This window comes from Genypterus blacodes, unplaced genomic scaffold, assembly GCF_046128005.1.
Source record: "Genypterus blacodes isolate CSIRO-AG114 ecotype Tasmania unplaced genomic scaffold, CSIRO-AGI_Gbla_v1 ptg000012l_1, whole genome shotgun sequence".
Classification (NCBI taxonomy): Eukaryota; Metazoa; Chordata; class Actinopteri; order Ophidiiformes; family Ophidiidae; genus Genypterus; species Genypterus blacodes.
This window is the reverse complement of record NW_027466826.1, coordinates 2,381,479-2,407,425: the sequence shown is the minus strand read 5'-3', so window position 1 is coordinate 2,407,425 and position 25,947 is coordinate 2,381,479. Positions and strand designations below refer to the sequence as shown.

At 41.8% G+C, this 25,947-nt stretch overlaps 1 protein-coding gene across 1 annotated transcript; it reads right to left on the bottom strand.

The window, feature by feature from the left end:
* Positions 1-25,947, bottom strand: klhdc3 (kelch domain containing 3). Its single transcript, XM_076162481.1, has 11 exons — positions 25,839-25,947; positions 23,940-24,184; positions 22,260-22,436; positions 21,910-22,025; positions 21,739-21,810; positions 19,611-19,824; positions 19,397-19,483; positions 18,317-18,425; positions 6,446-6,519; positions 5,613-5,691; positions 1-3,005 (listed from the first exon to the last, which is right to left on the bottom strand). Exons 2-11 carry the CDS (start codon positions 24,091-24,093, stop codon positions 2,939-2,941), a joined length of 1,149 nt encoding a protein of 382 aa, XP_076018596.1. The 5' UTR covers positions 24,094-24,184; positions 25,839-25,947; the 3' UTR covers positions 1-2,938.

Below are 25,947 nucleotides of genomic sequence, written 5' to 3'. Positions count from 1 at the left end.
TTAAATTGTCTCAAATTTATTATTGATACAGTAAGAAATCATATTGCACAGGGAATCCAGACAAACCTTGACAGATAAGTTTCCCCTGTATAAATTAAAATAAACTTTAGGGGACTTGCACAGTCGTGAGATCAGTACACACAAACCTTTGTTCTGTTGTTTTGTGTGTTTCTAACAAAGTGTTATTTCTTAGTTTTATTTATGAAATTATCCAACCGCACGAGGCCTCCCGTACAAAGTTAAAAATGACGACCCTCTGGTTGTTCTGTACTGGCACAAAGTACACATCTTGGCATGAATTCAGCCCGGTCAGCGACTTTTTACTTGGCAAATAAATACTGCTCACACATCGATCGACGTAATTGTGGGCATGCACAATAATCCAATGATGAATCTTTGTGGCTAGAAACAGTTTCAGGTAGTTAAAAGTCGCGTCAATAGTCGAGAAACATGTCAAGAAGTACAAGAGAAAACTTCAGAAACGGTCATGTTGACAAGACTTTACATTTGTTGTCCATATTGTCGACATTGTCATTTATTTAATAATTACTTTGTGTTATATTCCTGTAGAGTTCTTAACTTACACTACTATCACCCACAATCGTCACACACTTTTCGCAAGTAGGATCAAATGCTGAAATAAAACATACTGCTCCACAACACATTTAAAAAAAAAAAAAAAGAAAAAAGGAGAAAAAAAAAAGAAAAGACATACATAAAAATCATCAATTTAGCCAATGGCCATTTGGTGTCACAAAACAGTTGTATTCGTTCACCAGAGGTTTGGTGTGAACGCTTGATACTTCCCTGTGATTTCACTGTTGTAGCTGCTGTGTAGACCATATAACTGGGGTACTCAGGAATATTAACTGTGTGATATGTCCGTGTGTATGTTCAGTGCAGAGGGCATTAGACTCACTGAGTCCCATTGGCACCACTGGTCTGTAAATAAAAACATTAATATTCAGACTTGGTTTGGGCAAAACATCTCAAACTTTCTCTTAGTTAAAAAGCAGCATTAACATGTCTCCTCTCTGTAAGGCTCTGACATGCCAAAATTGGCTTTAGTGCAGTATTCTGGTGACATTAACCTGCATGTATGATTGTTCCACACTGCTTTATATGAACTATGTAGATCTGTAAACATTTCTCACGTTAAGTCAGAGGTTTTCAATCCTGGGACACAGACACCTGCTGGTTTTGATTCAAACAATCTAATTGAGGAGGGACTCATCAAAAAAGTGAATCCATCAGACTGTTGGGACAGAAATTCAACAGCACACTTGGGTCCCAAACACCGGCAACCAAATGCAAATGATGCAGGTCAAAATTAACATTTTAGTTTTGCAAACCTTTGGGCTTCATACAAACATACATACAATGGCTTGTTCTGGACAGGAACTAAAAATTGTAAATGAAATACAAGCAGCGATTTCACATCATAGCTGCTTGTACAGTTATTCTCACTGGATCGTTATCATATTAATGTCCTCTGTGACATATTTACATTGTTACAAGAGATAAGTGAGTGATAGAAGATACAACCGCAACAGGCATAAGCTGAATAAATATCTCCAAACGGAGCATTTTTAAGATTGGAGGTGAAGAACAGCCCTTATGCATCTGTAACATCTGCTCAGCTTTTTAACATTTAATTGGAGCTGCACACAAAAACATGTGCACGCTTCCCTGGTTTTTCACCTTGGGTGTGTGACTGAGCTGGTCACGAGGAGCGTGTGTGAAGGCTGTTTTACTCGTTAGGATTGTCTATAAAGAGGAACAACTACTTAATGCATATTAGTGATGATCTCCCGTACAACAGGCAAACCGAAGCAGGCGAGCTGGGGTTACATGTAGACAGGACCAGGTGCTTATACACACATACACTCACAGTATTTGAACCGTGACGCCTTTCCACATTTGGCACTGAAAAACATACAACAAACAGGGTGGGTGAATAGTTTGAACAAGTGGGTTGTACTCTTCCAGTGAGCATTAAAATCACACATTCACAAAAGCAAGACTGACTGAGAACATACAGGGTTTGGATACACACTTTACCTGTTTTGGGGGGAAGTCCACCACTAAATGTGGTATCATCATCGCTCCATGACACATGCTACTGAGGGAGGTAGATGGACTCGATTATTTTACAAGTCAAACAGCTTCGAACAAAGGCCGTGTAAATCACCTTTGAGACAGGCCAATTCATGATAAAGTATGTAAACGCAAAGTATGGGAGCCCAGTCAATCAGAACCTTCACTAGTATTACATACAGAGATATTGTTGTACCCCAAATTCTGTGCCAAGGTATTAAGTTAGCATAGTAGACTTCTTATAACGTGACCCATTAACTTAATTTAGTGACAAAGTTAGAACTGCAAGATATACAAACTCACGACCACCTCAGTCTCATCAAGTCTTGAGGCTGGAAACAGAAGGTTCATGTTTGTCTCTTAGGGGGAGATCTGCTGTGTGTGACATCGGGATGACATCCTGCGACATCCTCTGCCTCAACAGAACGAAGACCTCTCAAAACCTTTGGCTGAAGTCCTCATCTCCACCTGTGCTTAAGTTTATTAGTCAATGATTATCATAGGCTGATTGGATTTCAAGAGAGGCTCGAAACAAAGACGTGGAAATGCTGAATGTGTGTCAGCAATGGATTTCTCACAGGATCAGAGTCTCAAGGGGCTCATTGGCTCAATGAAAAGAAAATATGTTTCTCCGTTTGTAGGACAGTAAGAGAAGCCCGTGGAATCCGAGGAAGTAATATGCAGGGTAGTTTGAAAAGATAGGGGCCCAGATTTAATTTGAAGAGTGTGTAAATCCAATACAGAGGCAAACTACAAAAACAGTCCCTCAGAGCGCAGATGGTGACGTCCTGCGTCCTGAAACAGAGAGAGGAGTTCTGGTTCTGCTTCATATTCCGCGATGTCAGCCATGGGAGGAGAAGATGGGCCTGCTGATGTTGCTGTTGGTGGTCATGGCTGCCAGTTCCCATCTACAGGGCACACAAAGGGAAGAGTTGGAAGGGAAGGATCTGGCTGAGCTATTGCTGAATATGTCACAGCCTGCATGAGCCCAATACAGAAGAAGAAGAAGAAGAAGAATATACCCAAGCAATTACGTGCGGTTATAACCCAGCTGCAGGTGATGGATAAGTGTGTGTGAGGGGCATCAAACAAGCGTGGGTGTTAATGTACTAACTTCAGCTGACCTTCTTTGCTCTCTCCAGCTATCAAGCGATCAAAGCAAACCTTAAATATATCACCAACCTCTAAACTAATCTCGATTCCTATTAATCCCTGTGCTGCAGAATACACTCGACTAAAATCTAATCTAAAAATCAACGACAATTACTCTCTGTCAAACCGAATGTGATGTGACATGACCCCCCACCCATTCCAAGTGAAGTGCTACGATGTGGACAATGATGAGGGAAGGCACTGTTGTAACATGAGAACCAGCAGCAGGGGCTGACAACTGGGTCTAGTGCTGACCTGATGACAGGTCAGAGGTTGAGCTCCAGATTGTTATCACTGGCTCTGGTTTCACACACACACTCCCTCTCAATTGCTTTGCTCGTTTTCTTGTTGTTGTTGTGTGTGTTTAAAAAAAAGGAGAGATTGGCATTGGAGAAGTAGATGCCAACAAGGGGCAATGGGAGTTAACCGGGCTCTTGTGACCCCCCGCCTGAAACCCTTTTAGGGTTAGAAACACAACTGTAAAACGCAAAGTGAGGAGGGTGCAAGGTGGCAATGGTGGTGCGAGAGGAATGAGAGGGAAAGGGGAGTAATTAGTATCAGGTTCCACTGGCTGCTTACGGAAAAGGCACTTTGGTGCACTTTTCTGAAGCTCTTGTCTACAGAATTTAACTTACGCTACAAAAAGTTGAATCATGAGGCTTTTTTTGTAACTTGGTTCTTGGCTTCATGGATTGTATGCCACTATTTGTTGTAAATCAAAACACTTGATTCAGTGTTAGCATATTTTTATTTTACTGAATGTGAAGCTTACATAAAAAAACAGAAAATCACTTGCTGCGTCAAAATGCAGGTCGATGACAAGATGATGACAAAAATAAACAGTTTATGTATTTGCATTTTGCACTTTACTAAATTTCACAACATCTAAGATTGGGTGCATTCAAACTCCTTTTTGAGTCTCTTCTGCCTAAACAATCTCGAAAACTTGTACATGAGAGTGGAGGGGGGAGGGGTGTGTTGTTCAGTTGATCTATGACGCAATTTGCTTGGACCCACAGTGTTTCCTCACACAGAGCCTCTGCTGCAAGACCTTTACAAAATCCTTAAACTGCCCAAATTATGCTTAAATTCTTCAAAATCTTCAATAGAAAAGTAGTTATTATGATGTATTCAATACATTTCATATACATAATTGTGTTTGTCTGTATTGTATTTTAGCAATTCATTATATTACAGTAATGAGACCCCCCTCCCCCATGAAATAGAATTGTAACATGATTTGTTTTTGACTTATATCTTACTTTTTCATCATCGTCATAATGTTAAGATACTAGTGTTTATCCGAGAGTTTCCAAGTGCCTGAGCGTGCGTGTTATCAGTGATTTAGTACTTTGTGATACAGGCCATCATTCTGAAACAAACGGTGTGATTATGGCCACAACTAAAGAGGGTCTTCACCAAATGTGTAGCAGAAACTGTGCAATACACACAAAGAAGCTGTGGCATTCAGGCAGATAAGCCCCAAATTACATACGTGGATGTTATTAGTGTAGTAAATTTCAACAATAGATTTTAACAAACATTTCTGTTCTCTGCGCTGGGTGAGGTGGGAGTCGATTCATTCATTCATCTGCAGCGTTTCACAGTGAGGCGGTGTGAATGAAGTGATAAGACTTGTATACAAGGAAGTATCTTCTTCTTTTTTTCCTCCCAAGAAAATGGTATATACTTGTATAGCACTTTTATCCAAAGGGCTTAACATTGACCTCACATTCATGGCAGGGGCAGACTATACAAGGAGCCAACCTGCACATCAGGAGCAGTTAGGGGTTCAGTGTGCTGCTCAACAACACTTTGACAGGCTCTCTATGAGAAGCCTAGAATAGAACCGGGAACCTTCTGTTCTGTGATTGCACTAAATTGTTCATCTTTCTGGGAAAGCCATTGCAAATAATTGTCTTTTTTCTCCTCTCTGTTTTGTTCTATATGCTTGAAGGGGCAGAGTTTAATTTGCATTTTTATCTGTGCAACAAACCTTACTGCCAGAAGGGTTAACATAAAGATGCAGTTTATCTTTCTGATGTTATCGTACATGCAATAATGTTCAAGGCCACCCTCTTCATAAATTCCCTGATATTAATGGATGGAAGGTTTCTGCTTTGCAAAAGTGGTTAAAGATAACATGAAAGAGTTTGAGAGCCACTCTCACCAAATCTTCACACAATTACATGGAGGATGGTAAAATAACATTGTTTTTGTGAAGTCAGACAAAGTTGTCTAATTATAGAACAGTGAAGACAATGCTGGCAAAAACAACAGAATATGAACAACAACACCATGCAAAGAACCAACAACCCAACAGTGCCAAAGTTGGAGGTGAGCTTGTGAAGTGTTGGCCTGACCTGATGTCATGAGGAAGTCCTGACTGCTCCAGACAGTACTGAATAACAGCTATCTTGCATAATGTCTTCAAATTGGGGCCTGGAAATAGAAGAAAGTGTATGGAATGGTCATAAGGACAAAGGACACTCAGGCTCAAAATTCAAAATCCAAGGTTGAAGAATGAGCCAGGCAGGTTAGATAAAAGAACCTGTAGATAAAAAGGGGTTAAATTTCGTCGGCATGGTAGACAAAAAAACGAGCTCATTCTGTCAACAGCACAGGTCGTCACAGACACACAGCTAAGAGCCAACCTGCGTGTAAGCAACAATTACAAGCTTCCTCTGTGCTGCCATGGCCCCGCCTTGGTTGTTCCACCATATGGACGGGATAATCAGTGTGAAGAGATACGCGACTGGCACGTGGAGGCGTGTGCCACAGGGGATGCCACTAGGTACTGCCAGTCCCGTACGGCCCTGCGTATTGCGAGCGCTCGCTGTGACCCCGACAGCATTACAGGCTGCCCTGGTGCAGGCAGGAAATGGCTTTATTTGGTAGTTTGGGAGGTGGAAGTGCCCAATGTGATAGCAGGAAGCAGGGCCAAGGCCAGGAATACTACGTCAGGTGAGAAATGAGGCAGCAGAGTAAGAGGCTACAGCTATTACATAATTAATGAAAGAACTAACCGGATGTATGATTTAACAGGGCAGGGGAGCTTGGAAATAATTTCTAATTTACAACAGCATGCTGAGGTGGTAGATACAGGATTCTATACACCAAGGGTTCATCTCTACCTTAAAAAACCAGACACCTTTAAATAACAAAAGAGATGAGGATAAAAATATGGAGTACTTACTGAAATCCAAGAGGTACAGGTCTGAATGATCCATGAGGTTGAACTCATCCCCCATTCCTTGCTCGGGACAGGGGCTGTAAACAGAACAAAAGCAGTCGTTTGAGAGGTCAGATTTGTCAACGTAACGATGATGAGAGTGAGTTCTTGGAAGCGGTCAAGGCTTGAAATCTATTCAAGTCAAGATTAATGCCGAAAACTTCCCACAAAGGCTGAACAGCCCATCAACAGTTATGCTGGACATCAATGTTTTATCACACATGATCACAAGTAAACCCTGCGGTGGGGAGCCACTGAGTTTTCCCAAAAGACTCATGCTGCTCACACTGCGCTGTGGCTTCCTTATCATGCGCTGGCATGATTTAAGCCTGCAGGAAGTGGAGCACCGCAGCGAGACGGCAGGCTGGGCCGTGCAGATAGTCTCTCAGACCTGTGCAGCTGTTGCTATCAGCGCACATCTGTTTCCTGCCACCGCTAAACACCCCCCTCACCCACCTGTGAGACGCACCCCTGTTTAATAAATCAAGCGACTACATCTTGCCTAATTTGACCGTAATTCTCTTTACTCAGCATCTTCATATCATCATCATCATCATCATCATCCCCTCTTCCTTCATTTAAATGCAAAATACCTCCACCGGGAACAATGTAAGCATATAATTGGACATAACGAACCACAGCCTTTGGGATCTGAATAATAGTTGACAAAAGACTTAATTTATGACAGAAGAGGGGATAGAAAATGTGCATTAGGTAAAGAATTTTCCAGAAGACAGATGCTTCACCAGGCAGGGTCGTACCTGTAGCAGCCAGGTCTGGGTCTTAACAACAGACTGGGAACAACAACAACCAATCTGGTACTGCTAAAGCAAGACACCACTTGACCTGAATTACCTCCTGTACTTAACTGTATGTTTCCCTTTTCCTCCCATCCTAGCCCTTCCCATTTTCCATTCTCATCTCACAGACCTCGTATTTAACACTCTAGTCTAGGCCCTTTCGAAACCAGGAACTATTCCTGTGTTTCAAACCAATGAACCAGAAAGGCTCAAGAACAATTTTGTAAAGATTCTACTCCAGCTTCTAGTCTGTGACGGTTCAGGATCTCCGCTTGTAAGTCTTTTGTTTTGCCTTGCGACATTGGCAGGGTCCCTCAGGACAAGGAACTGTAACGATAAGGTAACTTGTGTGTTTGTGATGTGGGAATAACACAGCTGTAGCACTGTAGATGTTCACTTGCTCTAATTCCCATAATCTACATGCGAGCGCTGGAACTCACGGATGTTGCTTCTCTGAATAGTTCCCGGTAAAGTAGTTCCCAATTTAGCCCCAAACCCCCTCTCTCTCTCTCTCTCTCTCTCCCTCCCTCACATCGGACTACTCCTCACACCACCGTCTCTCCATCCATCAATCTCTATTTCTCTTTCTCACCGTGCATACACTCCATCGTGTCTCCCGTTCGCTGCATGTTCAGGATGTTGTAAGGGTTTTACGTTGCTAATCTTTCCTAAACAAACACGGCGGTGGCTTAAAGCAGCCAGGAGAGGCGCAGAGCACGAGCGCAGTCGTCCCAGGGGGCCAGCTGGGGAAGTCATTATGCCCCCTGCCCCCCAGGAGGTGATCCACCAGGGCTTATAGCAGGAGGCTTTATCAGAATCCCACACGACCACCCAAGCCCCCCCCACTCCCTCCCCGGTCATCATCAGATTGACCATTCCTGACTCCAAAATTTGGATCTGCTGTCTACTGGTCGCTGCAACGTTACTACTGAAGTAGTGGTAGTAAGATGGCAGTAGTTTAGTTCATTTCATCTTCATCTGTATGCTTGACACTAATTACAAGTATTTTATGGCCATGTAAAAAGATGTAATACAGGATAAAGGAAAAGGTTTGGGCAGCACTGAATAAAGAGAGAGGAAACAAACCAAACCACTATAGTGCCAAGGCAAACCCACACTGATCAACAATGCTGAGAGGAAAGGAGATATTCGTGGACATCAGGAAAAAGGTTGTGACAGCCCATCAGTTTGGGGAACGCTATAAGACCATCTCCAAAAGATTCCAGCCCCATAAATCCACTGTAAGACAAATCATTTACAAATGGAGGGCATTCAACATAACCACAACTCTGGAAGTGGACGTCCATTAAAACTATCACCAAGAAGCATCACAATAATAATAAATCAGGTGAAGCCATCCCACACATCACCTCGAGAGAGTTGCAGACCACTCTGGCAGCATCTGGGGTAAATGTACATGCGCCTACTATCAGACGAAAATTGAATAGACATGACATCCATGGGAGGGCTGCTAGAAGGAAGCCTCTGCTGTCATAAAAAGAACAAAACTGCCCGTTTCAACTTTGCTAGAGACAATACAGAGGCCTACTGGATGTGCATTCTCTCGAAAATGTGAAGGTCTGGGGCTGCTTTTCTGCCTCTGGACCTGGACGACTCCATATTATCCAGGGAACCATGAATTCTCAGGCCTATCAGCAAATTCTTGACTAGAATCTTATTCCATCAGTCAGAAAATGGCCGAAAATGCGTTATGCAACATGACAACGACCAAAAGCATTCCAGCAAAACGACCAAGGAATGGCTCAAGATAAAGAGGGTTCGTACTCTGGATCTGCCCAGTCAAAGTCTGGATCTCAATTCGATAGAAATGTTGTGGCTAGACCTGAAGCGGGCGGTACATGCAAGATGTCCCTCCAACCTCTCTCAACTGGCTGTGTGAGTTCTGCAAGGAGTGGGCAAAAATCCCCAAAAGCAGATGCGAGACTTGTTAGTGGTTACAAAAGACGTTTGGTGGAAGTAAAGTGCCAAAGGAGGTGCCACAAGCTACAAATTAAAAGGGTTCACTTACTTTTGCACATACACTCATTCCATGTTTCATGTTTCAATTTTGGGCTACTTACACAATTCCCTCTGAACAGGTACATGCAATTGATAAACATAAACCTGACATTTTATACATATATATAAACTGGTGATGATAGAGAAAGAAATATCATGATAAAACAGAAATGTCTAAACTGCTAAAGGGGTTAACATACTTTCAAGCAGCACTGTAAATGCAGACATCAATATCTGTCAAATGCTTTACAGTCATAAATGATACTTATGTGAATTTATAATGGTTGTCTAATGTTAATTTCTGAAACAACTTAGGCTTCTTTTTTAATACCATATTTGAGCTGTTACACAAATCTTGGCAGTCGACAAGATATTTGCCAACAGCATATTTATTGGACCTTTAAAACATAATGTAATCTGGCCTGAGGGAGGTGTGCTGTTCGCAACTCGATGTCTGTAATTACAGTAAGGTGTGTTTAGTAGTGAAAGAGCTGTCCGCAGCAGTACTGATGCAGTGCTCGTTTCCATTGCAACATCATTGGAACATCCCTGCTGAATTTCATTTCTTCCAGGTCAGCATCACTTGGAAAAATAACAAACGCTGTGAGGCAAACACTCCACTGGAATCTGTTCCTCCAACACAGGGAGCATATCAGGCCGCAAACATCCACAGATATGAAGCTTTTGCCCTCACGGCAGCGTCAAGTCCATCTTATTCTGTGTACAATTGTTATTTCAGAGGAAACAACAAGAATACCCACTTGTGGACCAGATCGGTGAGACATTATGCAGTCTCATTCCTTCTATGCAGGTGGCAAAACGCAAGAACGGCAAGCGAGAACACCCCGACTCCATAACAGATGCAATGCAACATCTCTATCTAAAGAACACACTACAGTAGCGTCATTAACCACTCTGTGAGCTGACATGGAGCTAGGGTACAGGTCTCGATGTTGACGTGTGAAGGGGTCCAGATAAGGAGGCGCTTTAACAGTGTTACCACAAAAAAAGAGGATTGCACCCCCTGGGGAAAGGCTTTCTTACACACTCATGGACAGTGTTAGCTGGGTGTGAAATCCATCAGAATGTTAGAGACAGGTCATGCTTTATTGGTCACCTCCAAATGATGACGAGCGGTGAGGAGGATCATAGAGGCAGCGAATGTTGTAAGGGAGGTGAGGGGGGGGTGGGGTGGTTTGATTCTGAGAGAGTGACAGTGTAGCTGAAGCGAGAAAGTCACAGGGTGTGACTTTATGTGGCATCCTGGTGTTTGATGGGTCACTTTGTTACAGGACCGACAAAGTATCCCAAAGTGTTAAGTGCTCCTCCCTCCTAAGGCAGCAGTGAAGCCGAGTGAAGCCGCTCCCCCACTAGAAAAAACAAGTCGTTGCTGTTTCAAACAACACTCAATGAGGATGTCTAAATCACCCAATTGCCGGGTCCCCAGCAATGCACTGCCTGCACCACCTCGTCATCATCTTCCAAACCTCTGCCTCAAAAACCAAGTAGCAGTTGAACTACAGCCCTAAAACTAATGAGGGAAAACCGCAGAGCCTGGGAACATTCTAGACATTCCAAATTGCCTGAAGTGTCCAGGAAGAACCAACAACTTTGGCAAATGACTCTCAAAAACCCCTGAAACACAAACGGTGTAATGATGTCGCTGAAACCTCTCCTGCCGTGGGCTTCATTGGCCATATCCTCATTCTTAGACTGATGTGATCTGCATCCTCTTCCTTTCTCCACTTCCTATTGAACTTTGGTCTTTAAGAATCATGTATCTCAAAGGAACTCATCACACACTACAACTTCCTGCCTAGTACGTTATCAGCCTGGCCAGATGCATTAAAGTATTTTCTCAGTGGCACCTAAGCGAGAAAGTGTAAGATGTGTGTAAATATATGACAGGAATGATGGAAATAGGTAGAGACACAGTAACAGGTAAGCAAGCAAGGATTTAGTTTGACTTGACATGTAACTGACAATTAAAAAAATATTGTACATGTTACAATTTCATTAACTACCATATTACCTTATTTTCTATCAGTGTATATTAACAGATTTTGGCGAAATGACTAGTCCTGTATGAATTGGAGCCAATTAAAAAGGTTTACTGGATTACAGGACTGGTAAGAGATGAGTTGGCAGTGGTTCTGTTAAACTTTCCAAAGACTGTTCAAGATAAACTTTATAAATCTCCCTTGTTAGTCTGTGACAGGCCAATAGATTCCCATCCATTCCTTCTGCCTTAATCTCGGCTGTCTCACCCAGTCTTAACAAGCTATCTGTGCCCCCCTCCTAGGCAGAGGCTGGATGGTGGATTAAGACCTCTGGTTGCCCAGACCTAAGCCCCATGCAGAGGGTGAGACACTACAGCTGGCTCCCAGAGAGACGCCTGGCTTCAGATTAGACAGAGGAGATGGTGGTCACTGGTGAAGTGCATATCAAATTGCACTCAGTGGACAAGATGTACTCTGAGCTACCTGCTAAAAAGAGGAAGTAGACATTAAAAAGTATTTCAGGACCTTGACCACAGCTGGTTAATATATACGTGAAATCCAAAGGGGTTGTCAAGTTGGCTGGCAGCGTAATTTTCTTCAAAAGAGAGTTACTTCCTCTATAGCTCCTTTTATCTGCAGCTTTTACGTATCAAGGTCAGCTCCTCACAAGGATCTACACACTACTGTACATAGTTATATGGGGTTTGGATCCCATCAAACATTTCATTAGTATACTGTTCACTTTTGCGATGAACTTTCCTTGAATTCTATTGATTTATTGTCCCATCCCTGCCTCTTCAAACTGCAAATTGTGAGGACATCGACACAGTATGACTTCATGATTAAGTTAATTTATGGTAAGAGAAAAACTAGCAGGAGGTTTTTGTTTTGGTGTTGACAGTGGTTAATCATTTGATCGACAGCATCACAAAGCGTCACCTATGCTGGCTGTTTATTTGAGCTGCTGTGCAACACTCGGCCCTATGACAGCTTCATGTATACAGCCTGTTAGTGGGTTAAGGAGGGTTAAGATGCAGATGAAATACTATCATGAGCTTGTCTTTGAAGAGTAAATCACAGTGTTTCTGTGCTGCCCCAAGGTCTTGTCCAGCCACGTGCGGGATGCCCCATATCCTGTCGGGGTCACCTCCACTGTTTGACAAGTTTTATCTCCGGCATACCCTGCACATGCACACAAACGGCAAAGGAAACTTCTGCAGTCTACCCTCTGACATTTAAGGGCAAATGACAATGTGTGTGGCACCAAGATATATGGTTTGTTGATAGCCATGTTTCAATGGAGCCTTGGAGAATAAGGTAAATCTGCCAGAGTAGGTTTACCTTAGGTGGCATACGCAGACACCGTGGCTGATATATAGAACCAAGATTTAACAGGAATCGGAATGGAGTACAGGGTTTTTTTTCACGCAACGCCAGGTAAGACAACACCGCATTTGAGAGGTTCTGCCTCAGCTCCATGTTGTGTTTAGTCTAACCTTTGAACTGTGAGGTTCAACAGTGATAATAAACCACACTTTGACCGGCTGGACAATTCTAACAGCAGCTCTTTCAGCCGCTGATAAAGAACAAAATGGCATCATTGGTGCTATCGAGGCACCAGGCTTTTGACCTAGTTGATCTGCTAAACAAAATCAGTGGCGTCAATAGTAGCTTTGTGGCTCCGTGAAAAGACAGGTAAAAAAATCCATACTGATTAAATATCAATTCAGAGGGCTTAAAGATGAGATTTTGGGCTGGAATGTTATGTCTACCAATGAGATTACCCCCTATGTGGTCTCCCTAAAGCAGCCTCACCCTCTCTACCTGAAACCTAGTTGGCAACAGAACAATAATATTTGGTTGGACCCAGATCATCACGTATTTTATAATCATTACATTGTGTATTTATTCTAATATTCAACTTTTCCACCAGTGCAAAACCTATCCTAAAATAGGGGAATGAGTCAGCTATATAAATAACAACAACATAAACCCAGTAAGTGGAGCATAGTTTCTGCATCTAATGGTGGGATGTCGTCATTGTGCTTTAATCTTAACAAAAAAAGGTTTTCTCTAGGTTGCCAAATAGAACACATGTCTGTTGGCTGCCAGAGCAAGTGTGTTTGTGTGTGTGTGTGTGTGTCTGTGCACCATTCTGACGTCAGCTTGACAGGAGGAGCTGTGACTCATGAATCATGCGAATACATCCAAACACATGGAAACACACAAATGGCACTCTGCAACCGGAATAACAGAATGAGAGATCAAGTGTATTAGAAGAGTGGAGTCCAGTGGGAAATCTCAGCAGAGACCTACTGTGACTTCTCCTCTCTGACTGATACCCTGAACCAAAAGAAGTGAATCATAGTAATTACATCACCATTGGCCAACTCTCGGAAAATCTCTATGGATTATCTCTCATCCAATAAATCCATCCACACATGTGGGGTCACAATCAAAATGAGATATTGGGTAGCGAAAGAAAGAAAAAGGGCCAATTTTGCAGCAATTAACTGTGGAGCCCCCTGACTCTCAATGTATGGGAATTAAATTTTTTTTTGAAAAACGCACACTATCAGCAGCCAACACAAAATGACAATTCGACAGTGGACTGTGATTCAGATTACATCTTACTTTTTTGTGGAGAAAATACATTCTCTAAATGTGGTGATGAAATGAATAAACCTCATCAAGTCCAAGTAGTTCAAGGGCCAGCGCCAGATACCCATTTAGAGATTCCAAGCTGCCTGCTCTCAGCATGCCAATCTGTCATGTCCTTGTTCATATCCTGCCCCTCAGAGGATGCCCTGTTCTCAACCTTACAATGTCTCCCGATTTAGCCCAACCTGGGGATTGTCGTAAGCAATTATACACAGACTGTGATGCATGCCAAAAATGACAACATGTGCCCAGCGTGAGATCCACAATCAAAGTGACGCTCATTATGCAACACTCGACTTCTACTGTTTTAAGTCCATTAGAAGACAACTAAACCTCAATCGGTGAGAACAGTTAGCACAGGGACCGATCCATTCATTGTTTCTTGTGCGTAGGTGAAGGTCAGTGCAGGTGGAGTTAGTCATGCACAGGCCGTCCTTCGTGGGGCAGTGAGCAGGTCTGAGTAAATGAGTGTAGCAGAGGCCCTGAGGGATATCAAATTGCGCTCCATGAGAAAGAACGCTCCCTGAGGTCATAAATCAGTGATGGGGCAGAATTTCGCGCCTTTCTGCAGCTCTGCGGGCCTGTTTACACTGGCGTAAGTGGCACTCAATAGACTGCTACTAATGCCCAGCCTGTCATTGATCCAAGCACACACACACACACACACACACACACACGCTTCTTAGTTATCCTCAAAGGAGAGCATAGGAGTACCAAGAAAGACAAACACAGTAGCATGCAATAGAGTTTCAGTGGTAAAACACTACATCACTGTGTCCTGGCAACCAGCTGAAAGTGCAAACATTTAAGTTCATCTAAATGTTACAGAGTTGATATCACACTTGCACGTCATGCCTGCTCCAAGGTCGAGTGTCCCTCATTAGTATGTATTGTTTTATTTGCATATAGCAGAGTGGTGTAATACTGTCATGTAGTGACATCGTTATAGCTGTGGGTTTAGTTCAAAGGCACCTCAGTGGTCAGTCCACAGTATAACCCCTTTGAAAGCAGAGGCCTCTTAGACTTAATAGTTTTATTGTACTTCACTAAAGCAATAAATTTTCCCTACACAAATACCTGCAGGAATAAATATCCGTGGAGGGGGTTCTGCTTTGGATCAATTCGAAGGGACAATCTTCCCAGGAAAACAAGTGGTGGACCATAAATTTAAACACCATTTCCTTGGCGGACCTACCAAAATTAGGAACTCCACAAAAAATACAAGCAAGGTGTCCAGCGGGTAATTCATGATGGCCTGTGCAGACATTTGTCAGTTTCATTGCGACAGGTACAAATAAGTTTTTTAGCCCTGTTCATTGTCCTCAAGTTGTAAGGTCGTGCAACAATAAACAAAAGAGCACTGGTTGGCTTCAAACGTGATGTTCACACTACAATAGCATTGTTTGATGAGACAAAATACACCCATCTCCAACTTATGAACTCATTAAACTAACTATTAAACTTACACCAGAGTCAAAGCACCTATTCACTTCCCAGTGTCCAAACAGGACAAAGCACAAGCAAACAAATTAAGGGTGATAAGCAGCAGCTTTGTGTATGTTTGTGTGTCTGCGTTTGTGTGCACATGCTTATGGGAGTTCCTGTGTGTAAGAGGCTTAAATCTGCTTGTGTAAACAACAACAGTCCAGTGCTGGTCTAGAAAACCTGTGTGGCCGACGTGCGCGGGCTCTGCGAGGATCACGCTCTAATTTGTACAGTAACAGCCAACAAGGTCTTGACAGAAAATCCTTCACTTTCCAAATAACACAAATACAACAAAGTGCTCCCACTCGCACCATTTTCAATCATGTCAACTGTCAGAGATAAAGAGCTGTATGTTTCTAAAAAGGAATCACAATGAGTCTCTCAGGCAACATCTCCAGATGTTGGGTTTGTTGTGTTTGATTTCTTCATCTGCTCACCAACAGTACCCTCCATCATTCACTGAGCCCAGTGACACTCCCTCTTCTAGCCACTATCTGCTCACTACAGGAAATCATGATTCCTTGTCTAATCCTGGCGAGAAACCAAACAATGCACCACAATCTTGAGGAATAACCACTGTCAGCTCTCCATCTTTATAAACAAATCTGTACAAAAAACTGACTTTGCTGCCACTTGACAACTACAATTTACAACCAAATTTAGAAGCAGCAGAATGTATGCTTGTTTCTTGAATTGATTCCTCTTTTATTTAAGAATCAAACGTAGCATAAAACATATACCTGCAGAGGAGGAGATGCTAACAGCTGAGTAATCATTACCATAATTACTATAATACAGCTGTTTAATGAACTAGGCAAGATTACACTTGTGTATTAGGGCTTGCTGCTGCTCATGCTGTGCTGGTCAGTGAAGCAGTAGAAGAACAATTCAGCAATGGTGAAAGGCCTCATGGACTTCAGGGGCCTGTAGACGTAGTGGGGCTGAGAGGACTCTTATCCACAACCTCCCGATCTCCACTATCAGGTTTATCCCAGTGGGGTTCGCCTGATAACACAGCCTTGCTGATAACAGTAGCCCAGGTCCCGGGCCACTCTTGGAGTCTCGGACCATGCTAATGCTGTTAGCTACCTCATTACTCCACTGACTACTGGCATATCAGAAGGCCGTCATCAGCCCAATGGCACCTTAAATTACACTACCGAGCCCCCGCCAGCACTACTGTCTTACCATCACCAGCCATCAAGGAGATCATCACAGACTGCTGTCTACAGGAGCCAGATAATGTGTGGTGTGTTGAAAGGACAGGTTTCTTTCACCAAGCTATACAGGATGTTCTGCGTCTTCTTAGCCAGTACTTCATAAAGATTATGACAACAATTAAAAGATAAAACTAAAGAGGTCCGAGGATTGTAAAAAAAAAAAGAAAAGAAAGATTGCAAGCATCCATTCTGGGACAATTTTCACTGTACGACAACACTGCAGAAATATAGAATATATATATATATATAAAACATACATAACAGTTGGTAATCGAAAGGGATATAACTTATCTATTAAGTTTAAGTTTTCATATACTATAATGTATATATTAGTATGCCGTAGTTTAGTCATAGTGGTATAGTAAACACAAAATACAGAAAAAGGAATTCTAGAAAAACTTGCTTTAATTTCTTTTATTGTTTTTGTGATTACTTATCTTTTAGCCAAACCAAGTGATTGAACTTTTTAAATGACTTTAAAATTAAGAAAACTAAACTCCAACAAACGAAAATAATTTGCTGATTCAATTATTTTGTTTCATGCTGTGTCAATATTTGCAAAACAGCAAACACTGAACACTTAAACCTGTTTCAATAGGATTGTATTGTCAACCTGGAAGAGTACTTAAACCAGAGAACTAAAGATGCAAATACTTTTGTAGTCAATAAGAATGTAGATGGAAAACAAAATAGCAAATAGCAGCAGTGGTAATGGCAGAGGAATGACATTCAGGGATTGTACATTCTATTTGCCAATTAAATTCCAAAACTGTCCCATAATTGTTCCACAGCTTTTCTTTAATGTGTATGGTTTCATAAACTGAATCTGTTCTGTGAGAGTTAATGTGGAAAAAATATCTTAATTGCTTTTCCTTCTTATGTTGAAAGAAATCGTGCAGGTGGGAGCACTGTTGCCTTGAGGACACAGACGATGCAACGCCACCACCGTGAAAGACAATGGTACTTCTTTTGAGTAATAGTCCACATCCAGCAGACATGAGCTGTCACAGTACGGTAACATCACTGCTACCTGACCCAGACTGCTTGCAAGTGACACATTGCTATCATGTCTTGTCAATCCTGCTTCGATATACATCTGTGAATCTACATTACATTAAACAGCAGCAGTACATTAAACTTTGAACACAATCAAATTGCCAGCATCTTCATGTTATCGCACTCATTTTCAGACAGTGATTTAAGGAGAATGCTTCAATTAAATGCTTCAATTTATATATGTGTGTATGTATTTATCTTTTAGTATCTAAAGGAGATTAATCATATAAATGTGGGAAACAGCATTTATTTTCACTTTAGGAGAGGGGAGGGGCGGTTGTTATTCCTTTCATTTTAATGATAACATATGAAAATGATGTGTCTTCGTCTATGTCTTCTGTGTATTCTTGTAATCTTCTGATTTAAAAAATTATTAACAGAGACCAGGTACAACAGTGGACACCTGACCAAACTGTCACACCTCGCCACATGCAGCCGATCAAAGATTGGTGTGCCTGGCTGAGTGTCCAAGTCATTGTGTTGGTGGAACTAGCTCACTAACTGACTCACTAACAGGCACATCAAAAGAAATGTAGTGTGGCCTTAATTACAAAGTGCGTTAGTAGAAATCACTTGGATTCGAACCAATGTTACCTGGTTCCACCGAAGAGAATTATGCGATCTCCAACCATACAACAACACTGGCGTCTTCGTGGACATGGACCTTTCCCCTTTGGTTCTACTTTCTCCCAGGCAAAGGCCTCTGTAATTCACACAAAACAAACAATATCAAGAGAATACTCTAAACACATAATATTGGAATATGGAGGAAAAAAGTAATATACTATACAACTGTTTTCCTTTCAAAAATATCAATCTTAGAGAAACAGGAACACATGTTGCACAACAAAGCTTAAATGTATATGAATGACGTTATTCAAATCCTCAGCACAAATCAAGTACCAGGTATAAGAGCTTGAAAGGAGTGCCGACGTCAGCAAAACAAGTCGTGATTTTTTTTTTAAATCTACAATTTAAACCGTTCCATTCTGATCTGCTAAAGTGCAATATGAGTGACATCAAAGCTCTCTCAGTCATTCCATAAAGGGATGAACCGTGAAGCTCTACACTCTCAGCAAACAGCATCACTGCATCTCTATAGCAACAGGCCTTTCAGATTTTGCAAGGCACTTGCACATAATTAAGATACTGCCATCTAGTGGACAGCAAACGACAGGGTTGAATGGTCAACAGCATGCACTGAAGTATGCCAAGTCATCTTGTATAATTCTCCTGGAGCACATCCCAGGCTTCTTAGTTTACTTTGCTAAATTTCGAACTACATGAAGGAATTTATTGAAGAAAACATTTCTACTGACTTCTAATCTGGCAAAATGTATATAATGCATGAAAAGACTCAGGAGACAGAAATATTATGAGTTGTTTGAGTGTTGTTTCTTTTGGTGCAGTATTTCATGTTGCATTAATAAAAGCGATCAGCTAGCTTCTATCTTGACACTGACAGTGAAGACTGTCCAATTGCCCTTGTACACAAAATGAAAAGGAAACTAGGTCAAAGCTGCCAAAGTTGTGTTCCCTCAACAGAGGTAAACACACTCGTAAGTGCAGCCAAAAAAAGACAATGCTAGTATCCACAGCGTAAACAACTGATCAAGATCAAGACACAGCAACATAGGTTATTTCCCCCTTCAACATGATTTGATAGTGAATTACCTGGATTGAATTTCCAAAGGTCGTTGAAGTGCCGGTCCAGACGAGCATTGTATCCTCCGAATATGTACAGCTCTCCTTTGTAAGAGACTAAAAGCAGAACGGATAGTGAACAATTTAATATGATGAACATGAATTTCACTTTTTATCATTGTTCTTGAATATGTTATATATTAAGTATACATTTTCATGGTATGTGAGGTGGTGTGTATCTTACAGGCCGAGTGACTCCTGCGTCCCTCCGGTAATGGCTGTGTTGAAGGCGTGCTCAGCCAGCAGTTAGTCTCTGTGTCGAAAACTTTGATCTTGTTACAGTAGATCTCGTTGTTGGAGTGGAAGGGGCCAAAGCGGTCTGCTCGCCCACCAAACACAAACATCTTTGTCCCAATGATGGTGGCAGAGTGGAAGTCTCTCCATCGTGCTGGGCTGCCCTATTAAGAGAAGCCAGCAGATGATGCTATGACTTTTACAGTATGAACACACATCATTTTTTATAGTTATAACCTCCTGTGTGTACCATAGCCCTTGGTATCAGGCTCTGCCTATGCATTTGAAAAAAGGCATTTGATCTATCAACTTCAGGTCAACAGTGACATCTAGTGGACACTTTATCACATATAAATAAACAAAGTCAAACAACAAACTAAGTTCACTATCCATACTAACAGAATCTAGTGTGCAAAACCAACCATATATGCTAGCAAAGCATGAATTGTAAGCAAATGTACAACAGTAAAGTGATGTAGTCTTTTCAGAAAAAAATAAAATGTGCCAGACAAAGGAGCCCCTCTTGTTTGTTTGCCTTTAGCTGACCAACCATTTTAAATCCTATTTTACATGCTTCCACTTCCAGAATGTGTCAGCATTGTTTTCTGTGAGTTAACCAAGAAGGCTCTTTCACTGGAACTGGCCAAAACTTGTAAGTAAAGCTTATAAAGTGGTAATGTTTAGGTCCACAGCCTATATAGCCTTAATCAAGGGCAATGGCAGGAACATTAGCCTAACAGGCATGTTTGTGATTGCGGGGTCCAGAGATTCAAACCGTTAACCTTCTTGCTTTGACAGCAGCGCTAACTACTGCCTTACTGTGCAAATCAGCCTGATGAAAGTGAGAAGATTAATTATTTATAAGGCATAAAAGTTTTATATAAATTAAAAAGAATTCCCCAAAACTTTGCAAAGACAACCTCACATAAACAATGTGTCTACAATGAAACTGATGAACATGAGCTGAGCAAAAAGCAGAGCACAAGTCTTGGGTTTCCCCACAGGGAATCTTTGCAGATTAAAAGAATAAAATTCTATTATTCAGTCACATGTGCAACCAATTCTGTGCACAGACACAAGTCTAATCTTGTTGATGTGCTGGAAAATATATGAGGAACTAGTGGGATGAGAATAATCATAATAATGAGGATACCCTTTCTGGCTCTATGAAAGCCAATCCAGACGGTGGTCCAATCCACTTTATCATGTGAGCAGACTGACATGCAAAATTCATTTCCCAAAAGGGAAATGTACATAAACCTCTGAGAGGCTTCTTGTGTTGCATCACATAACAGTGGTATTACATTATATACAGCAAATATGACAATCTGGCACTTCTGTAGCAGTACTGTCAGCCCAGTGACAGCCAACAGTGTGACGATTTTAGTGTTTTGGCGTAACTAAACATTTAGTTTGTTGAAAAATTAAGAGTTAATTTGTGAAAACTGAGGTAATATTTGTATTCAAGTTGTTGTGCATCCCTGGCAATATCAATCAAGCCTCAGGGTACTTGTGTTTAATTAATTGATATTAATATCAATATCAGTTTCACTGAAATTACTAGGAAAGCGCAATAAGAAATTGTACATTTAGAAATGTTTTGAATTATACATTTTTGCTTATAGATTCTTCATATGAACTATACTATACTGGAGAAAGCTTTAGTTAGCATGATTTCATGTGGGTGACAACAGCAGAAATCAAAACATATATTAACATGAATGTCTAGCTTCACACAGCTTTTGTATCGCTGCCCATAAGGTTCAATAGATCTGCAGGAAGTAGTGTATTATAGCAAAACATTAAATTTTGATGGCAATGGTTTGGATTATGAGCACAGGTATGGGCAGTGGAGATGGGGATTGTGCTGCAGGAGTCATTTAGGAAGTGTTAATGAATATTTTCACACTATTGCAATCCATTATAACTAGCCAATTTTGGTTCGACCAAAGCTTATGCTGCCTGAAAATGAGGAAATTCCAGAAAAGGGGCAAGAGATTCCGGTTCAAAAGACCAATTAGTGGGTGCAGTGTAAGACTATATACATGAAGAATTTACAAATGGCAGTTTTAACTCACTCGAGCATTAATTAATGACCAGACCATGGTGGTGGTGTCCAGCTTGTGAATATCATTGGAGAAGCAGTCAGCCTAGGAAGCAACAGAGCAGATCAGTTAAGAGGTTTAAAGCCCAGAGAGCAAGTCTCACAGTGAGACGCTAAAAACAATGAGAAATGTCAACCGACTCACCAGCTGCTCATACCCTCCAAAGATATACATGGACTTCCCTAGGACGCAGGCCGAGTGACCATCCCTTGCCCCTGGAACTGTTCCTGAAATCTTGGGTGTGAACCATCTGTGGGTGACTGTGGATCAAATGAGTTACCATTAAATTGATACAAGTACCTGCCATTTTATCTCCCAGTTATTGTATAACACCTGAGTTGTGCGGTGGTAAACCACTAAACAAAGGCAGGTGTTACTGCTCCATATGGAACCAACTGTCTTGCTCGAGTAACCTTTGTATCAAACAGGTGCATCTTTGGTTGCAAGGGACACAACCTCAAACTCACAGTTTGAGCTAATGCATGTTTACTTACTGACATCAAAGGCATAAAGCACATTGCAGGCCCCCTCTGTGTCATTACGCCCACCCCAGAGGTAGATTATGTCATCCAGCAGCACAGCTGTGTGGCCATAGCGCATGTATGGCACTTCACGGGCACGTACAAGCCCTCCGGTCCTCACTGGGGGCAACTTCATCCAACGCAGAGACACTGAAGGGAAATGACAACAAATAAACCAAAAGAGACTTTTAGATCTTTCACAAAACCAAAATAATGCTGACACAAATTAGTTAGTTCTGCTGTCGGTTTCTATTAGTAGAACACATTTTCATCAGTCTATTCTAAAACAGCAAATGTATGTAGTATCATATATCGTAACATTTTCACGTTACACGTTTCAAGTTGATCTTGACATTGATAGTGAAAATATTTTCAAAATGGCTATTGTTGCTTTCATTGTATCCATCAAACTAAACAAAAAAACAAATACAAAATGCACACAAATGTAGAAAATGATTGTGCATCTATTCTGACATGTATTTACATTTAGAGCTTAACAACTTCTATTTTGCACCTAGCTTTATGGTTATCCAACATAAAGTAGCTTAAATCTATTGCAGGTATGACCAGATGAAATCCAAACAAGTTACATTAATACGAGAAAAACACAGAGTCAACATGAATGACAACCAGTTAGTTGTCAACACAACAAGACTCACTGTTGTGTTTTTTGTGCAATGACAATAAAAGGAAGTCTAACCGCCTTCTAAAAACAGGATTTCAAAAGTATAAAAACCATCCTGAATCGTGGGGTGGAGCGTTGTGCAAGACCAAATTTAGTAAATTTCATTAACCCACAACAGTATGGGAGGAGAAAATCTCTTTATGTCTAAAAAGAAGAAAAGTATAAAGGGCAAGGAGGAGAAAATCACTGGAACCTGTAGTGCTGTAAAGCAAACATCAAAGAGACCAGCCTCAAAGCAAGTGACAACATAAAAACACTGGAACAATGGATACCCTGTTTCCATCTCAATCAACCACAGGCATCTTTCTTTTGAGTAACGCTGCTTTTCTTCATGGTGTGGCAGTAGCAGGAAGGCTCCAGCTACTTCCGGAAGTTGTAAAACCTTATAGCAGGTGGCTGACAATGTAGCACGGGAGAAATAAAACAGGTCGCAATAAAAAAAAGAGAAGGAATTGTGTTCTGAATGGATAGCAACACCAATGTAACCTGTGTGTGAGGTAAATGTGGACGTGTCTTAAAGCCTCGGTGAAGGTTCAATTAAATAGTTAAGCTTGATCTGGTATTTCTGAATATGACTGACAAATACTTTTCTCCTTTTTTACGGATAAAACACAGAACTACAAGAGAATTCACCGTCATTTACGGATGATACAAACAATGTGAGCAAGCAGAAAAGACAGAGACAATGATTGCACTGATTCCAATGATGTATAATGTATCATTAAACTCGTGACATTTTCTATCACTTTCAAATAGCAAACCTGTTTTAGATTGTTGGAAGGATAACATTGTTTACAGGTCAGACAAAGGAGTGAAGGGACCAAAAACCTGCTCTCACACCTGTTGGACTCGCTGTGAAGTGGCGTGCCTGAAAACCTGAATGCCTGGTCCGAGTGAGGAAAGCTAAATTTGCTAAGATGCCGAACGATATCCCGATACAGACAGACACAGAACTGTTTGCCACTCACCTGTGTTGAAGACGTGCACGTCAATCTGCCGTAGCGTCTCATAGTCCTCCCCGGAGCAGTAGCCCCCGAAGGAGTACACCTTGTGCCCCACCGCCACAGCAGCATGGTTGACTCTCCGTGGCCCTCCTTCAAGGTGCACTGACCAGAGTAACATTCCAGGCGAAAGCACCACTGTGACTGCAAGTCCTTAGACCATCACTTTTGTCGCCTGAATGGACCCCGATAAGTCAAGTCGCCATCCAAACCTGTGGTCACAAAACAAGAGGAATGGCACTGGTAAATCTTCTGGAGAAACCAGTGGCTCCAGTACTGAGGGACAATTGGGTGGCAATTGCAAACGAAAAAGGGGGACGTGTTCTCCTGTTGCTGACAGGCTCAAAAACTGCATTATCTAAGCTGGGGGAGTATTTTAAGCGGTGATTAGACCTACACCTACCACTACTCTTATCCCTGTCCCCTCCCACTGCATTACAAAGCCATTAAATATAGACACGCATAAAAGTACAGGCCATGCAAACTGTGCCAGTACCACATGAGTAAAACATTCAATGTTAATACAAACCTGTTCAGCAAACTCTTTAAACAAAACCACACTGCTCCAATTCAATTTCAATTCTATTAAAGATGAAAATGGTATTGCCAAACTGCCAGCTTTAGCAGCCTCCTGTGCACACCAGATGATCTACCGAACAGTTATGCAAAACACAAAATGTATGATAACGGACGGGGAAAATATCTCTACAAAGCATGCAGAGAATAGATCTCAGTTGAAGGGCTACTCTGCATGTAAACAGTACAACAATGGACAGTTCCCAACGATCACTAACCATTTTTTAAGCGGTATCACGTCTGATGAAACAAGTTAATTCTTCAAATTCTTAAAGTCATTGGTGGCTGAAGCTGGTTCCCACTGAACCTAAACCCTCTCTGGTCTGGCTTATTTGTATCACTGACTTCACTTTCTAACTGACCTCCAACCTTTGTTTGCTTTTAAAAATAACCCCCCTATTTCACATAGAGCTTTCTATTTGCAGCTTGGCCATCCCAGAGGAGCATCAGGGCAGAGCTGGACAACAGGCAACACCCAGCCTTTAGGCCTTAGAGTTGTTTATTTTAACTTTGTTCAACACTTAGCCACTGTCATGGGGCTCAAGATCCCACTTCGCAGAGTGAATTAACAGAATGCAACTGTGTGAAGGCAATAATGCAGTAGATTTGCAATAAACCACTGGTGATCAGCGCTTTCCTAGGCAAAAACAACCATTAAGACATGCTGATCCCGTGTCCGAGCCTTGCAGATTTAAAGAACAAACATGAGAGCTGTGTTCTTAACGGCTTTTACAACCAATGGCTACTACTGGCTACTGTTGATATTAGATGGCTAAATATGGCAGTGACAGATAACAAATACATGAGGGGGGGGGGGGGGGGGGGGGGGCTACATACTGCTGCTCAGGTGACGAAACTAACCCCACAGATCACAGATTGATAAAGCTAACGCAGTCCCAGTGACATTGAGCTTGAACACGGTTACTACAGCCAAGTAAACGCACCATACATCTGCTAGTCAACGTAAACTATCAGGCAGGGACACGCCTGTGACGGGTAACCACAACAATCGAGACCACAGTCGCCTGCCTGGCAAAAACAACTTGAAAAGCAACTGATTGATGATAACAATACCGTCGTTTACCGCCATTTGACAGCCAAAATAGCTGCAAACATAAGAAGCTGTTGCTAGCTAACGCTAATGCTTACCATAAGGAGCCACCTTAGCTAGCTCACGTGAACTGAACAAAAAGGAGCAGCAATGTGACTCGGCGTCATTCATGTCCAGCCTGGACAAAGTGACGAACCCATTAGTTGAATAGTGAGAATAAAGAGAGAAATAAAGTTTACCTTCAGTCTACAGCCGTTAACTAGTGTTAAGAAACACAGACAGGCAATGCTACGGTAGTAGCCCGTTCCTCGTGACGTGTTGGGATGGGAAACATGTAGGAGCGCCCTC